This window comes from Labrus bergylta, chromosome 15 (genome assembly GCF_963930695.1).
Source record: "Labrus bergylta chromosome 15, fLabBer1.1, whole genome shotgun sequence".
NCBI classification, from domain to species: Eukaryota; Metazoa; Chordata; class Actinopteri; order Labriformes; family Labridae; genus Labrus; species Labrus bergylta.
The window spans coordinates 27,224,737-27,242,025 of record NC_089209.1 but is presented as its reverse complement, the minus strand read 5'-3'; the positions used below and the strand labels follow the sequence as shown (position 1 = coordinate 27,242,025).

The 17,289-nt window shown below is 41.2% G+C and overlaps 1 protein-coding gene across 1 annotated transcript in view; it reads right to left on the bottom strand.

Annotated features, from left to right (window-relative positions):
* Nucleotides 1–1,076: 1,076 nt before the first annotated feature.
* The window catches only part of tnfrsf21 (tumor necrosis factor receptor superfamily, member 21), a 31,440-nt gene continuing 15,227 nt past the window's right edge, over nt 1,077–17,289 (bottom strand). The window contains exons 4-6 of the mRNA XM_020644022.3: nt 9,304–9,569; nt 4,240–4,519; nt 1,077–3,409 (exon numbers count right to left, since the gene is read on the bottom strand). Coding sequence (XP_020499678.1) covers nt 3,180–3,409; nt 4,240–4,519; nt 9,304–9,569 — 776 coding nt within the window. The 3' untranslated portion in view covers nt 1,077–3,179. The remainder of the gene's footprint in view (nt 3,410–4,239; nt 4,520–9,303; nt 9,570–17,289) is intronic.

The window sequence follows — 17,289 nt, the reverse complement described above, 5'->3', positions numbered from 1 at the left end:
GTGTCGTCCCCACAACCACCGCCGTCCTCTTTCATGCACATCCTGCTCCGACCTCCACCTCAGCAGCAAGGAAGTGTGGACAACAGGAACGAGAGGAATACCAAGGAGATGTCCTTCCTGCATATTATCCAATCTGCTCTTTTGTAAAGAGGCTGCTGTGTAAAGTGACCATCAGTATTAACTAATCCTATTCATACGCCGCTGTATGAAGCAGCGGGAGCAAATCGGGGTTAAGTGTCTTGCCCATAAAACTTTAAGCCTGGCTCACACTGCAGGATAAACGGGCCGATTTGAGCTCCGATTCTTCCTTCCCGACAATCTCAGGATCTCTCCTGACTCGAGGCTGCTCGGACCCGATTATCTGTTCAGATTATCTCGTGTGAGCGGTACAAAGATCCAATCTTAACATGTTTGATATTTAGAATTTAAAATCTTAACGTTTACGTCATGAAAAGGGTCCGGCAGAAGTTGTGTGTGACTACAATATAATAAAGACAGACAAGGGAGGACTGTAGTCATGGTGACCAAAGGCAGGATGCAAACCGGTTGTTTTCAGTACAGATCATCAGTGCAGCACTTTTCTGAAACTTGTATCCATATATCTACAATTGTTTCAACTTTTCTATATCCTACAACAACTTCCACTTCCTTCTCTTTCACCAACCGCCGTCCGTTGGAGTTTTCAAATTAAACTTTATTAACAATTGTCAACGCTCCATCCCGATTTCACTCGTACAGTGTGAGCTCTACAGCCGTGCCAGACAATCGGGTCGTACAGTGTGAGCACGTAAATCTCAAGGTCTGGTCGGGAGTCGTAAACGATTCAGTCGTACAGTGTGAGCTTACATGCCAACCCGACAATCAGGGAAACATCGCACAGTGTGAGCCAGGTTTAAGATATGTGGCTGCAGGTATTGAGGATCAAACCCCTAACCTTCTGGTTGAGAGACGACCGACTCTACCAACTGAGCCACAGCCGTTCAGTCATCAATTATCTGTGACAGAAAATAAGACATGTTTTCATGTTTGTTGATGTTGACACTCATACATACAACATAGATGGTACATAGAGCGTATGACAAATGCTTTGAGTCTTTATTGGTTGATTTAAAGAGATTACATAGTCAGACATACTGGTTACACGTTTAAAATGGAATATTTCTTAAGAAATGTTGTCGTTTTAATAATAGTAACGGCTCAAGTTGTACACGCATTTCAGATCTTACATCTTCTCTTCATCCTTTTCCAAATAGTTCAAAAGCAACCAGCAGTTTGAGTTCCCAAAGCAACACTCATTCATCATTAACACCGCCATCTTTATTGTAAACGTCCCACAGTCAACAGCAGCTACCCCCTCTTCTTTGTCTTCTTTCAGTCTGGGACGTTATAAATAGTCGTTGTGTCAGGCTTAGAGGTGAGTCATCATATGGGAGCTCTGTGACTAAAACAAGTCTGAGCTCTCACAGCACCTGAAAGTTAACTCTCTAAAGTTCAAGACTTCATAGTGCCGCTCCCTAGTTTTACTTTAATAATATTCAACCTGGAAAGAACTGAAGAGTACATTATTTCTTCTTCGTTTGAATCCCATAATACAAGTAGACAGGCTTCAAGTACAGTATGGTGAATGCATATCTGACGTCCCCCGCTGGGACATTTTTACATGCTTAGCGGTTGGAAAGACGTGAATGCCCATTTAAAAACATGAAATACAAAAAAGGTCAGGATGCTAACAACAAGATGCTACAACAACATAATCAATGGAACTCAAAGTAGAAAAAAAGATTTAAACAAAATCAAAAGTGAGATAACATAATTTATGGATAAAAGGGAAAACGAGGGACACAGGAAATACATGACTGCTTCTCCAGTAGACTAGTAGAATTAGTGCTTCATTATTCAGTTTTAATAACTACATGGAGCATTTAGTGAGATAACATTGCATGATTCCCATACGTACACTCAGACATCCACTTTATCAACATGAAGCTCCAAAATGTACCGAGAACACTTTTTCAATGCTACATTTGTTGAGGCGAGCGCGACTGGCAACAAGAGATGGGTGTGCGTAACACTGGAAGAAGTGTCCATGAGTCCGACAGTGGCTTCCCAAAGCGATGCATCCAAACTGTTTTAGATGTTTGCTTTGGTTCAAGAAAGGCAGGATATGGGTGAGGAACACCACTCGTCCTATCGTTCAGTTTGTAGTTTTCTAAGCCTCTGTCCAAAAGTGGAAAACTTCTCAGGCAAAGTCAGACATTGTGTTATTAGATAAGGTTAATAGAACTACTGAAGTAATACTGGATCATTTTGAAGATTCATCCAATATTTCTCATTTATGGCTATCGCTCCAGAGCAGCAGGGTCAGCCCCCCTCTATTCAATCAGCGCCCCCTGCTGGTCTGGCAAAGTGGTTACAAGCTACAACGCAAAGACCCCACCGAGGGTCTGCTTGAGGAACAGGCAAAAGGGAGGAGGAGGAGGCGAGAAGAAAAGGCAGGAGGCTCAAGAGAAGAGACATGAAATAAGCTAAGCCACAGGACTCATGTGATTGACTATACACCATGTAAAACAGTAAAGAAGAAAAGAAGTGTCATTCAGAGGTTTGAGCTCATGTGATGTTCTCCGTCTTGCAATCAAGTCAGCTGTAAGTTATTCTTTTTTTAAAGGCAAGGCAGCGCCTGAATGATTGGCAAAACATACATGATTAATCCTTTACAAAGTGAAGGCATTGGCTGGTTAAGCTAGAGAAAGTGCATCTTGTGTTTTCCATATATTCAGCTATACCCTCGGTACACACAGAGACTCTTTTTGCTCGTTAATCATTTCACAATACTTGTGCGACAGCAGATCACACGAGGCTGTACCTAACGTGAGAAAGTTTAAAAACCACTCCTTTACTGTTACACTGAGAGTTCTTTGAGCTTTGACCCGGCAGCATGGCAGAAAAATAAGTTGATTGGAAGGAGTGACAGTGTGTACACAGAAGAAGATGGAGGGTAAATATTGAGGAGAGTCATTCAACTGACCTTATTTAAAACACCAAGCTCATATGCGGCCTCAGAGTAACATCAGAATGTGTCCATCCAGATATAAACCCATGATTAAAGTGAACCAGAAATCCCTTTGTTTCATTTTATTCTGTGTTGCTATTCATCCATGACATGTATTCCTTCTCGCCCACTACAAGAGGTCGGGGAGGTGGCTGTAGACTGAGTCCAGCAGAGTCTGGCTCGCCTCCTGACTCTTGATTCCTGCGATCTCAAATAGCTGGCCCAGCTTGTCCTCGGCAGCTGGGATCTCCTCGATGAGGTGCAGCTCCTCCGGGTTCAGGATGTGCAGCATGTCATCGAAGATGGGCTGCAGGTCACACGGGTCGAGGCGCACCTGCCTGAGCACAGTGTCTTTCTTCTCTGCACGGGAAACAGAGAGGGCAGACTTTTTGTTGTCTTTTAAGGCTTGAGCACCAGCATGAAACCAAAACAACTTGCGCTGCATTGTTGTGTTAGCATGCTAATGCTAGCGATCTTTATTATGCTGGTATCTTCACACTGCATGTAAATTTACCTGAAATGAGCGTGATCTAGAAACACAGTTAAGCAGTGAGTACAGTATGTTATTCTTCTTTTCTCTAGTCCCTCAATTAAACAACTTTTATACACAAAGGGACGAGCCAGCCGGCCAGCCGTCCGAGCAATGTAAACAAAGTGAAGATAGGACTCTGAAAACTCTGAAAACATCACAGACAGTGGGACTCGGGTGTTACATCCATTGTAGACAGTCATGACTCACAGAGTTATTTTTGATTTCTATTACATTTAAGTGAGAAAAATCGCATATAAAGCCTTTAAGCTTTTAAATCAGTATTTTTAAATAATCATGAGAACAAATGACTCAGTGATGTGTAAGGTTTTGTAGTTATGAACCAACATTGCATTCTGCACAACATTTGTAGTCTACCTCAGCTCTACAGATAATTGTAGTCTTTAGCCCATCGTTTCGATTTCTGGCATGAAACTAGAATTTTTAAAAATGTGTTTAAAACAAGGGCTGTAAGTGCTAATGCCCAATTAAGATCCACATAAATGATCGTCTCTTAAAGTTAATCACATGTTACTGTGTCCCCTTTGGCACACCATACTGTAGTTGAGCTGCCACAGAGTCTTCCTGCTGCTGCTGCTGCTAGAAAACAATGGCCTGAAGGTACCCAAAGTGAACAAAGGAGTGAACAAGCGACTCTCACCTTTGGTAATGAAGGAGCCATTCCTGCTGAGAGCAGAGTCTTTGCTGGAGGTGGAGTCACAGCGAAGCAAGGGCTCCGATTCATCGGGGAAGAAGCCTTTGATGCGATCCACCGGTGACTGCTCCAGGGCGACACCGCTGACCCGGCCCACGCTCCCACAACTGCTGCTGCTGCTGCTGTGGGAGCCACTGCCGATGCTGCTGGGAGACTCTGTGGGCTTGTGGATCGGGCTGAGACTTTGGCTTACATTCACTGAGGCCATCAGCTGGTTGATGTCACACTACAGGTTAGAAACAGAGAGATAACGTTGACACAGATGAGTGAGAAGAAAGAAGAAAAAAAAAGTCCTTCAGCTGACTTTTTAAAACTTTGTACCTTTCCATCCATACTTTTCTCTCCATGTTCTCATCATTCACACACACACACACACACACACACACACACACACACACACACACACACACACACACACACACACACACACACACACACACACACACACACACACACACACACACACACACACACAATCTGACATTATCTGGTTCATTAAGGATAAATATAATCCTTATGAATCAAGGTCAGATGCCTTTGTCTCTTACTGTTCTCAAACTTGATCCTGTTGTAGAAAATATTTGACTGTCAGGACAACAAATATGCTCTGGTCTGATTAATACACTCACTCCTTCCATGCACCAAACATTTCTATTTGATATCCTATCAGTCCAGTTACACAGCAAAACGACTTGTGCCTGATCTCATCTGCTCATTATTAATCGGTGACGAAAGACAATGTTACAACAAATTAACTGAGAAGCCGAGACACTGGGCACAAGCCAACTGTGTGTCTTTAAAAACTAGAACAAGCCAGTGACTGTGCAGGGCTGACCTTGGACAGTGCCGTCAAGGGCATACATTAAATCACAGGAAAGGAAAGGGTCATGAATACATTGTCCCCCATATTTATGCTTTCTGTTTCAGTGTGTAGAGTTAACAGTACAACATCAGCGAGGATACTTCTTAAAGGGGAATTACTGAGGTATGAGTTTAAGCAACCTGTCACTCAATTCACACCAATGATTGTGGAAGTCGTTGATTTGCATATTGTGTGTTGCTATGGCTACAGACGTAGCATGACCTCCCCCAGACAACTAGCCCAGAAGTATTTTTGATTTGATAGGTGTACGTTATTGAAGTGGTACGATTGCTTTTTCAGTAGATTCAGATACTTTCCAAAACAAGCAGTACTATATACTAGTATATACAATGAAACTATAGGGGCGTGGTTTGTCTTCAGTGGAGTAAGGTGTGTTTCACTTGAGCTCCTGCTAGGCTTCCTTTTCACACAGAGCAGTTGTATTAAAATATTGTTAACTTCTTTCAAACTTAAAGGTAGGGTTTGTCATTTTCAAAAACTAGCATGATTTTGAAAGTAGCATTCCCTCAGTGCTCCATCTTCAAAATGTTAAATACTTTTCCAATGGCTGCAGTCTGTACTAATAAGTCTACATATTTCAAATGAGGCGCTCGACAGTGTTACCCTCTTCTTACCTGTCACACTTGAAACACTTGTATTAGCCTTGAAACACAGCTCTGCTAAGCGGATCCACCGGATGCAGATGACATGTTGTTGTATCTATTAAAGCCCCTCTCAAGTCTTCCTGAATTATAAAATCTACGTACATAATTCGGAAACAAATCTGGTTAGAAGGTTTATTTATAGCAAAATGAACTAAAGCCCATCACTCCTGTAGATAAGACAAACTATGGGTCAACTCAATGTTTTAGATACTTAGGTATATGACTCACACTTGATAAATGGTAAATGGACTTGAGCTTATGCTTACACTGCATGCCACACACTGATGTAAGGTGTTGCTATGGAGTGAGACCATCAGAAGTAACTAATCCCATTCCTACGCCGCAGACGAAGCAGCGGGAGCAATTCAGGTTTAAGTGTCTTGCCCAAGGACGCAGCAGACATGTTGCTGCAGGAGCTGGGGATTGAACCCCCCAACCGTACGGTTGAGAGACGACGAATCTACCAACTGAGCACAAAGATTTTTCCAAGACAAATGTTCCACCTTTGTAAATCAAGTCTTAAGCAGGAGAGCTGTGATCCCCTGCCTCTCTCTGCTTAGTTTAAAGAATCAATGCCATCAAGATGAAATGACTTTAACATTTTCATACCATTTAAAACTGTAAATCATAATAATTAAAAAGGATAAAAAGATTTATTTAAAAAAACGAGATCTTCTAAGGATTTTAACGTCTTGTGAAATTCCTCTTTCTTTACTATGGCTCCTGATTTTATGATCTGCCTTGACTCACATTCTGAAAAGTGCTCTATAAATAAATATTATAAAATATGTGATTTTCTCACTTGCACGGTTTCAGTGCGAGACGGATTTAAAGTAAAGTGGGCCTCGGTCACCGGACATTCTTAGAGGAAATGTGTTCATGGAGCTTGTTTACGGGGATTTCAAGAAGACTCAGACATTCATCAAGGTTTTCTTGTTCTTAGAAAATCAAAAGAAGAAACCCTCAGGAGCTAATTATGTCATTATGCAGACCACAGTGCACAGCAATGTCCGAGCAAAATGATTGACCATTCTGTTTTCCTATCTTTTGCACCTTTTGCATCATTACATATCATTTATAAATACATATCATATTTTAACTATGCAATGTTGTCATTAAACTACAAAGTGTCAGATCATGAATAGGAACTAAGCACTTAGGTAACAATTTAAAAAAAACATTTCAATAGAGACTTTTATTAGGAACAAGAGACTAATTATTCACAATGAAAACAACCCACCTTTACACACGGGTATTTCATTGACAAATCTGTCAGATGTTGCATCATTTAAAAAAGTAACCCACATAAAAATGACATGTATAGTTAATTGTGACGATACATAACACAGACACTAGATGGTGCCAAAAGACTGTGTAGAGTAAGTGTTTCAATTTTATAGGAGGTAGAGCCTTCAGCAGGACCCTCTCCTCTGGAATCATCTACCGGGGTCCAGAGTGAATGAGACAGGCCAGACTCGTGTTGAATAGAGAACATTTTACGAGTTTTTGTGGACATTATGACTGACATTTTATCTTTAAAGAGAGTTCTCTTATATTCTTGGATTGTAGACCAGAGGATTATTTTTATTCTGGACGCCACTGTTTTGCTTTGTTTTAGATGTATCACTGTATATCACTGTTGTTGTTTTTTCTTTTACCTTGTTTTTTTCTTATTCTGATACACACTAGTCAAACAAACAATGCATATCAGAGGAAAAAACAAAAAATACGAGGTTGAAGGAACTGCCTGCAAAGTTCAGAGACAGGATTGTGTAAAGGCACAGATAAGCTACAAAAAATATCTGCTGCATCTCTATAATCTTAAATGGAGGAAGTTTGGAACAACAAGGACTCTTCCTAGAGACGACTGATTAGCCAAACTGAGCTATTGGGGGAGAAGGGCCTTGGTAAGAGAGGGGACAAGGAACCTAATGGTCACTGTGGCTGAGCTCAAGAGATGCTGTGTGGAGATGGGAGAAACTTTCAGAAGGACAACCATCACTGCTAAACTCCACCAATCTTTATGGCAGAGTGGCCAGACTGAAAAAAGCAGCTAAAGGACAGTCAGACTGCCAGAAACAAGATAATATATGGTCTGATCAAACCAATAATCAGTCCCTCCAGGATGTTGGGATGTTGCAACCGCAAAAATAAACGCAAATCAAACCAATCCCTGTGAATTCTGGGCGACCTTGCAATTTTTTCCAATCACCTCAACCTTTCTGCAAATTTGACCAATCAAAATAGTTTCTGTAGTAATAGTTTCCCTGTGAAAATGTTGAGCCATACGTCACCAAAGTTTGGTGACCTTTGACCAAACTCATTTCTTTATGCAGATGCAGACACAAACCTCGCACATTTACCTACAAAAATTAAACATTTTAAATTACAAATTGGGTCTAAACTTATTTGCACCCAGTGCAACGTTGTGGTGGAACACAAACGAAAGTCAGCGATTTACCGCAAAACACACCAGGAGAAGGAGACTGATACGTGCAGACAACATACAAGACAAATCACAGACAGAGGCTGTTGCATCCAGATCGATTGCAACCAGATCAAACGGTGTGTGTGTGTGCGCGCTCCTGCGTGCATTAATGAAAATAGTTAGGAATAAAAAGTTGTAAAATGTTTAAAGTGGTTTAAAAGCTTAAGGCAAAATATTCATTTGGATGTGCAGGGACTGGGCAACTGGTCAGGGTTTAGGGAAAGCTGAATGGAGAAAAATACAGAGTTATCCTTAATGAAAACATGGCCCAGAGAGCTCAGGACCTCAGACTGGGCTGAAGGATCACCTTCCAATGGGACAATGACCTTAAGCTCACAGCCAAGACAAGGGAGAACTTTATGAATGCCTTTGAGTAGCCCAGCCAGAGCCCTGCGTTGAACCCAATCAACCATCTCTAGAGAGACCTGAAAATGGCTGTGCACCCATGGTCCCCATCCAAACTGACAGAGTCAAATCCAGTTGTGCAAAGCTAGTTGCGTCATACCCAAGAAGACTCGATGCTGTAATTGCTGACAAATGTGCTTCAACTATATACTGAGTGAAGGGTCTGAATACTTATGTCAGTTTGATATTTAAATTTTTCCTTTTTTTTTAATTTGCATACATTTCTAGAATTCTGTTTCCACTTTGTCTTTATGGTTTATTGAGTGTAGAATGATGAGGAAACCATAAGGCTGCAACTAATTAAAATGTGAAAAAGTGAAGGGGTCTGAATACTTTCTGTATGCACTGTTCAGGGAAGCGTTCCTGATGAAATATCAGACTGGCAACTCGGAATTTCCAACTTCTGATGAACCAATGGAACGCACCACTAGTTTAGACTTTTCTCAGCTTCCTAAAAAACAAATTCAAGAAGAACCAAAGATATTGGTGAATTAGCCTTAATGTGTACTACAGCTTGCTGCTTTGAAGTTGACAGAGCTGAAACCAAGTCTTCAATGGAATATCATGTCCACCCCTCCTTCTCAGCTTACCTGTGGGTTGTCCTCCAGGACACAGCGGATCTTCTCCACCACATCAATGCGTCGCTGTCGGTGAAGGGCATTTATAAGCTTGGCCAGGTTGGCTTCGCTGTCCCGGATGGTCCAGTGCTGCAGGGCAGCGTACGCTCGCTCATTATCTGATGAGTAACCGTTGGAGAAGGCTGCCACCTCCCTCTCAGTGGCATTGGCCAGCATCTGATAGATGTCGATCCACTGTGTACCCACATTGGCCGCCACCAGCTTCAAGATATCAACACCTGAGAAGAGCAAAAGAAAAGTAAATCAGCCAGAGTAGACAAAGTAAAGTAAAACTTTGCTGTTTGATTGCATCCTGGATAAGCAAAGAATATTCAAAGAAAACTAAGATGGATTGTAATCACTGTTTTGATCAGGCTATCCAAGATGCAGTAAACTGTCAGTGAAAGGTAAAAGAAAATCTCATCTACAATTTTATAGACGCTTTTATCCAAATCGACGGACATTAGAGAGTAAGTACAACACAATCTAGGATCTAGAGATGAGGAAACAACGACAGTAAGTGAAAACAAACAGCTTTCATTCTGATCGGATACACAGGTGCTGACAGGAAGTGACCAGAGGTGCTGACAGGAAGTGACCAGAGGCAGAGTACAACATCAAAATCTGTTCTTGAGAGTTCTTATCAGCATCAAAACCATTCCTAAATATCGTCATTATCAAAACCATCATCATCATTGTAATCATCACTATCATTAAGTTAGTAGGTATTCATAAAGAGCTGTGTCTTTAGCTTTTTCTTAAAGGTGCAGAGGGACTCTGCAGATCGAATGGAGTTTGGAAGTTCATTCCACCACCGGGGGGCGACAGAGGAGAAGAGTCTAGTTAGCGTCTGTTGTGAAGGTTGGATCAGACGCCTTTCATTGGCAGAGCGTAGTGGGCGGGAGGGAGTGTAGACCTGGATGAGAGAGTTAAAGTAAGGAGGAGCCGTTTTTTGTCGCTGTTTTGTAAGCGAGCAGCAGAGTTTTAAATATGATGCGAGCAGTAACTGGGAGCCAGTGTAAGGAGATGAACAGCGGAGTGACATGTGCTCTTTTAGGAAGGTTGAAGACCAGTTGTGCTGCTGCATTTTATATCATCTGCATATAGTTTTCAGGGAAAGGAAATACTAATAATACCTTTATTTGTATAGCGCTTTCTAAAACAAGTTACAAAGCAACAGTTGATAAAATATTACAGAACATAACGCATAGTTATATAACCATGAAATCAATAAAGAAATAATGAGTTTTTAAAAAGTGATGGTGTGTTCCAATCCCTGATCTCCACCGACATGCACAAAGTGTACAGTACGAGGGCACATTTACATTTGCTTTAAATTGCTGCCACCTTGTTTCATTATTCAAAATGAATCAGTCAAATAGCAAAGCTTCAACTAAATTATAAAAAACTAAATGTATGAACTTATTTAAAGACAAAACATCTTTACTGATTCTGAAGCACTCTACAGTACCTTGTCATTTCAGTGATTGAACATTTTGTTGAGCCCTAGGTTGATCCCTGAATCAGGGTCTAGTGCCTAAATAAGGGATTTACAGAGATTGGACTGGAGAGATTAAACAGATAAGCAACTTGTTGTAAGTTGTGGCTCATGAGTACACATGTTTTCATAAATTAATACACACAGAGAAATGTAAGCACACACACAGAAAGAGGAGAGTTTATTTGGACACTTGATGCCTGCACATGCTACATAGACACTTGATGATCAAAAATATTCCCCTCTTCTGAACATGAATCAGCTGAACCTCAAAGGTAAACCTTTTACCAAACTTTATACTGGCTTACCAAACATTTTAGAATACAATTCAAGGGTCTTGTTAGTATTTTTTAAATCCCTGCATGGACAGGCGCCGGCCGATTCTACAGCATTAGGGCGCACTCACACTAGGCAAAGTTGTCCTGCTTAAGCACGACTGTCCCCCCTCTCCATTCCCCGCTGGCCTGCACTCAGGTTACCTATTGCACATAATTATATGCCACACATGAAAGGCTTTACGTGATCATGAAGCGGGCTTAGTTTAAAAGACAAACATTGGTTAAAAACAAATCAGTCATGTACTCATATGTAATATCTGTCCTCCCCTTTTGGTGCCCGTTCCCCGGGACTTCTGGCTCATCCTGCGATTTTAATTAGCTAATTACATGGGGGTCTGCTATTTCTAATGCAACGAGTGTCCAATTTGTTTGTGACTGTGTCTCATTTGTTTGTAAAGTTATCTGTTATCTTTTTGTGTGTGTTGTTCTGTTCAAACTGTCCTGTTATTGTACATTTGTTTCATGTTTTTTGTTTTTTTTGTCAGTACCTGCCTTAGAACTACGGATGAAATTTAGCTTTTGTGCTAATTCCGGCATATTTACATGGATACTATGTTGTTGATATGTTGATTAATGTGCACTGTCCTAATTAAATAAATAAATGAAATGAAAGACAGATGGACTCGAAAAAATTAATAAAATCAAAGCCATCAGTCAAGTCTGCGTCCGCAAATCAGAGAAAAACACATTGAACATGACGGCTACTTCACTGACTTTGTGTCATTTTAGTCAGATACAGACAGAACACTCTTTTCTCCATAATGAAGTCTGTCAGCGTTGTGTACCTATGTTTGTGCTCGTGCATGAACTGTAACGTGCTGAAGCACACCTCTTCTAAGTGTGCCAGGGTCAAGGAAGTGTACCGTGTTTGAGACCAGATCGGAGCACTCACACTAATCAAACAAACTGGACTTTAAGGCTGAAGCGTGCTTAGTCACGGTACAGATTGCCTTGTGTGAGTGTGTCCTTACTCCTCTCTTACTCCTCTGATCAGGGTTGAGATGAATAAACTATTGTGAATCCTGGAGGGACTCTGAGGACCTTGCGTGCCAGCCCTCTGTTTGAAGAGCTTGTTGACTCACATCCCCTGCACTCGCCATATAACACACAGTAACAGAAGAGTAATCCCCCTGCCCCACCCGCATGCCTCACTGCCAGTTGACCATGTTTAAATGACCTATATAAGTCACGTGATGATTCAGTATGTCAGCCAGCCAATGTCATTATGTGTTTGCACTGGAAAGTAGTAGTATCGTGTGTGTGTGTGTGTGTGTGTGTGTGTGTGTGTGTGTGTGTGTGTGTGTGTGTGTGTGTGTGTGTGTGTGTGTGTGTGTGTGTGTGTGTGTGTGTATTAGAATGTGTGCATTTGTGACTGTAGTGTAGACTTGTAAACTCTCTGAACCTTTAGTGCTTCTATCACTTCCTGTCTTTTTTAGTTACATGTGTGAGTTGGTTTAGATCTCCTCTCTCATGTGTTGGTCATTGTTGCATTTGTCTTGAAATCTGTGTGTCTTGATGGATGTCCATCTTGCTGGCTGCAAACAAATGTACCTGAACCAGGAAATAACTGGAATGTTAAGTTGTTCTCTGATTGCATCTAGTATAAATTAGATCATCACATGTTCATACAAAATATGAACTTCTTTTAAGGCCATCACATTAGTCAAGTGTCATTTTTGGATTCAACTAAAGCAAATAATAAGACACTGAATTTGTCAACATGTATTGTGTGTCCCCTAATGTGTCCTATCCTGGACTATTGCTGCTCTTATTAGTCAGGTGATGTTTTGCATTTTGCACTTTATAACTTTGGTAAGGTAACCACCTACAGTTAGGATAAGATATATTTTATTGTCCCATTGGGGAAATTTTCCTTATATGCCGTCCATTTAACAAGCAAGTGGAAAAACGGCTGAAAGGCACAGATCCCGGGTCGCAGACGTCTGCGCTATTCCAAGGCTCAGGTAGCTACATTTTGTAATCAGCAAGCTCGTCAAGTTGAAAACCAAAATAAAGGGAGAAAAGAAACGTTATCAGTAACTATTATGTGTTTTTGAAGATTCAATTCAATTCAATTCAATTTATTTTTGTGTAGCGTCAACTCATAAAGTGTTATCTCAAGACACTTTACAACACTGTTCTGGCAGGCCATTGTCCCATTGGGGAAATTTTCTTATCCAAGATAAGTGGAATGGATCAACAGATAGTTAGTATTGTGGATATGCTGAATCATTCAATACATTGCTTCTTTATCGCAAAAATATGTAACTGTTCCACCTAACAATAATATGATTAAAGTTGATCTGATAGTACAATGACTTTCAACAGTGAGAAGAGTGTCCCTCCCATGTCCACAGCGCGGACCGATCGACAGCTATTAGCAAGTGCGTACGGTTTCAGTTCACACAGCAGCCTTCAGCCGTCTTTACTGTTTGACAAAATGAACGAGGCTAAGAGACGGTGGGGACGGTGACGGGTGTAGCTAAGAAGAGAAAAAGAAAGAGGCTGGTTATAATTTTCAGTTAAGAGCGAGAGTGAAGGCCCAAACCCACCACAGCTTATCTAAGCATGACAGACGTATCTCTGCACACAGCGGATCTTAACAGTCTGAGGCAGGCGTTGATATCAACACCAGCCTCAGCCTCCTCCGTGTTGGAACCGTATGAAGCTAGGATATCCCTGTGAGTGGCGCTGACATGTTGCAAATATGCAACCAGAATCTGCACACCAGTGAGTGGCTGGAAGACCCACAGTAAGTTAGGTCACACACATTGATTGTTTACAATACAAAGTCAGACTCAGGGTGCACTCACACTAGACAAAGTTGTCCCGTGCTTAAGCACGATTGTCCCCCCTCCTCATTCCACCGCTGGCCTGCACTCACACTGCTCCAGGACTAACCCGGCCTGAGCACGGTTACCTCTTGTTCATAACGTCGTAATACAACACATGAATGTGTTAGACATATCACTCCAGGATTTCTCAATAATGAAGGCTGTCCACGTTTTGTGCCCATGCTTGTAATTGTGCATGAACTGTCAAAGAAGTGTACCGTGCTGTCGCACAGATCAGAGCACTCACACTGGTCAAACAAACTGGACTTTAGGGGTGAAGCGTGCTAAGGCACAGTACGGATTGTCCAGTGTGAGTGCCCCCTCAGAGGGCAGAACAAAATCGTAACTGGGGGAGGGGTTACTGCCCTTTGTGATGTCATGAAGGGAAAACCTTCAAACGGCCTGTTTGAGCACACATTTTCTGAAAAGTGGAGCAGGCAGAAGACGGAGAGGATGGACTTTTCTCTTCATTGGGCATTTAAATACAGACTAGAGACACATTTTTGTACCAGAAAAACATGGTAAAGTGTACTTTGCATTATATGCGACCTTTAACCCCCTCCAGCTGTGGTGGCTGTCAATATTATAGATTGTGCTGCTTCACTTTGTGATATTATTCTTCACGCTGCAGAAATCAATCCACCATCTCTTATCCCAATCTGTCCCTTAAATGTTAACAAGACTGGATCAATCCCTATTTTAATTGGATGCCTTTCTGTTTTTAGGGCTACTAAAGAGCAACAAAACATCAACTTACATTTCATTACTGTTTCCCCTGTAGGTCATTCAACTCATCGTATCACATAGCCTTCTCATGTTGACTAAAACTTTTAAAAAACACAACAACATTTGTAAGAGCACAACAGAAACTTTATACCTCCATACCACCCAGGCCACCCACACACCCACCTACTTAAATCTGCTCCTCACAATCAAACACAGGCTGAACTGAGCACAGGGTACCTCAGCCCACCCTGTTATAGCACAGCGCAATATATTCTAATATGTGGCTTCCTACTGGGCTTGGATGTGGAACTTGGCATTATTAACAGTGTAGATGTTTAACAAGGGAGGATGTTGGACAGCTTCATGTTTTCCTCACAATCTACATCATAGTTTAGAATGAAATGTGGTAAATAATATAGCTAGTGACTACATTAGGCTGCATTTAAACTCTGCTCAACATGTTCAAAGGTATATCATAGGGTCATACAGGTGGCGTGTCTTACAGACTTTTTAAAATGATTTTTTGAATAATAGCCCATAAATAAAACATAGCAAATGAAAGAGATCAATCGATACATAGGTACAAATGCTGACAAGATGACTCCAAATGTTGCAGGAAGGGACCCCAAGGTTCTTCCCATTTATGTTTACATTTTGAATTATTAATTCGCAAATTCTCCATGTGTATCACTGAAACCAGTTCATGCAACCAGTATCTGAAGCATGGTGGAGTCGGTGGCTTCCAGTCTTTGAGTATCCGTTTTATTGCTAATACCATGCACATCAGCAAAGCTGTTTGGATATGTGAAGGAAGCAATGCAGAGTCATCTGAGGCTCCAAAGAGAGCCAAGTCTCTGTCAGGAGAGAGAGTTCTCTGATAAACCCTCGGAGAAAAACAAAAAGATTCTTGACCAGAACTGATACAGTAATGGACAATCCAGCAATGCAGCAAAGTACCATCTTTTGAATTCCATCTACATTCATCACATAGTGAACTAAGAGAAGGGTACAACTTATGAAGCATGACTTTAGAACTCTTACAGACTTGAAACATAACAAATATTGATCGTTTTCAGACCTTTAGTTTGTTTGCTGTGGTCCGAATCATGGACCAATTTGTTACAATGTTGCATAATTACCTCAAGTTAGGTCTGTGTTCACTCATTTAAAAGAGGACATAAATGTGTGATACGGAAAGGAAATGCTCTCTGATGAGTCTGGAAAAGTCCCTGAAGTAAAAAAGACTAGTTGACTCCAGTGGCAGAAAAAACAGGTTGATTTGTCTCTGGTCCCTGGTTTTTATATTGTTTGCATTTATCACTGTAGGCAAACATCACGCCAAAGACGCTCATCAGGACAATGGGGGTGGCTGTGGCTCAGTCGGTAGAGTCGTTGACTTTCAACGCCAAAGGTCGAAGGTTAGAACCCCAGCTCCTGCAGCAACCTGTCTGATTTGTCCTTGGTCAAGACACCGATATTGCTATAGATATTATCCGGAGTGCATATGTGAAAAAGGCTAAGCTAACCTTTATTCAACATTTCCATATCTCTGTTTGACTCCTGTACCTTTCTTTCAGGTAAACAAATAGGCTTTCAGATCCTGGCTATAACAATCTGGCCCCCAGCCCTGGAAAGCCCCCATCAAGCCCCACTATGAAGGAGCAGCAGCTTTCACTACTTCCTGACCAGCTTTGAGCAAATGCCAAGTACTTTATGTGTGTGACCTGTGCTTGGATGTTTCCTTTCTTTTGTCTTTATTGCTTGAGTATTTTAACTGCTCCAGTAAAGCGGTATTACAACCTCAAGGGGAGCCAGCCACACACCTTGGAAGGATTAAGAAGCCATTTTGTTTTATGTTCCATTGAGTAAATAGCAATGTTAAATGGCTTTTTGGGTTGCATGTGCATACATACCTCAACACATAAATACATACACATGGGGTTAGGATTAATCATCGTATCAGGAGAACACACATAAACATAATACACAGACACACTGAAATGTAAAAGCTCCCTTTAAAGGTGCTCTATGTAGATTTGGAAGTGAAATTTGAAAGTTGGAGACTAAACACACAAACTTTGCTCAAAGAAAAAAATGGGTCCCTGAACACTGTATAGAGCTTCAGAGCTACCAGGAGTAGAGGTGGTGAAAAAATCAATTTATGTAAAAATAAAGTTTCTTCTCATAAGATTTCAAATCAATTCATAACTTTTTTTTGGTGGATAATCCGTCACTCCCTGCTAAATGCTAAGGCTAGCTTTTTAACTCAGTAGAATGGCAAATAGAGCAACAAGAAATTCAGTCTTACAGATGACTGGAGTAGATCCTGAAGTATGTACTCATTCATAAATAGACTTTGAATCATGAATCCAGAATTGTTTTGAATTGAAAGTCAATTCTGAATCAAATCGTGACCCCAAGAATCAAAATCGAATCGTGAGACACCCAAGGATTCCCAGCCCTAACCAGGACAGTAACAATGTCACTGTTGCAAGCCGCCCCCCCACCATAACTTCAATACATTTCTCCAACTTTCACATTTCTCAAACAAAACGCCACAGTG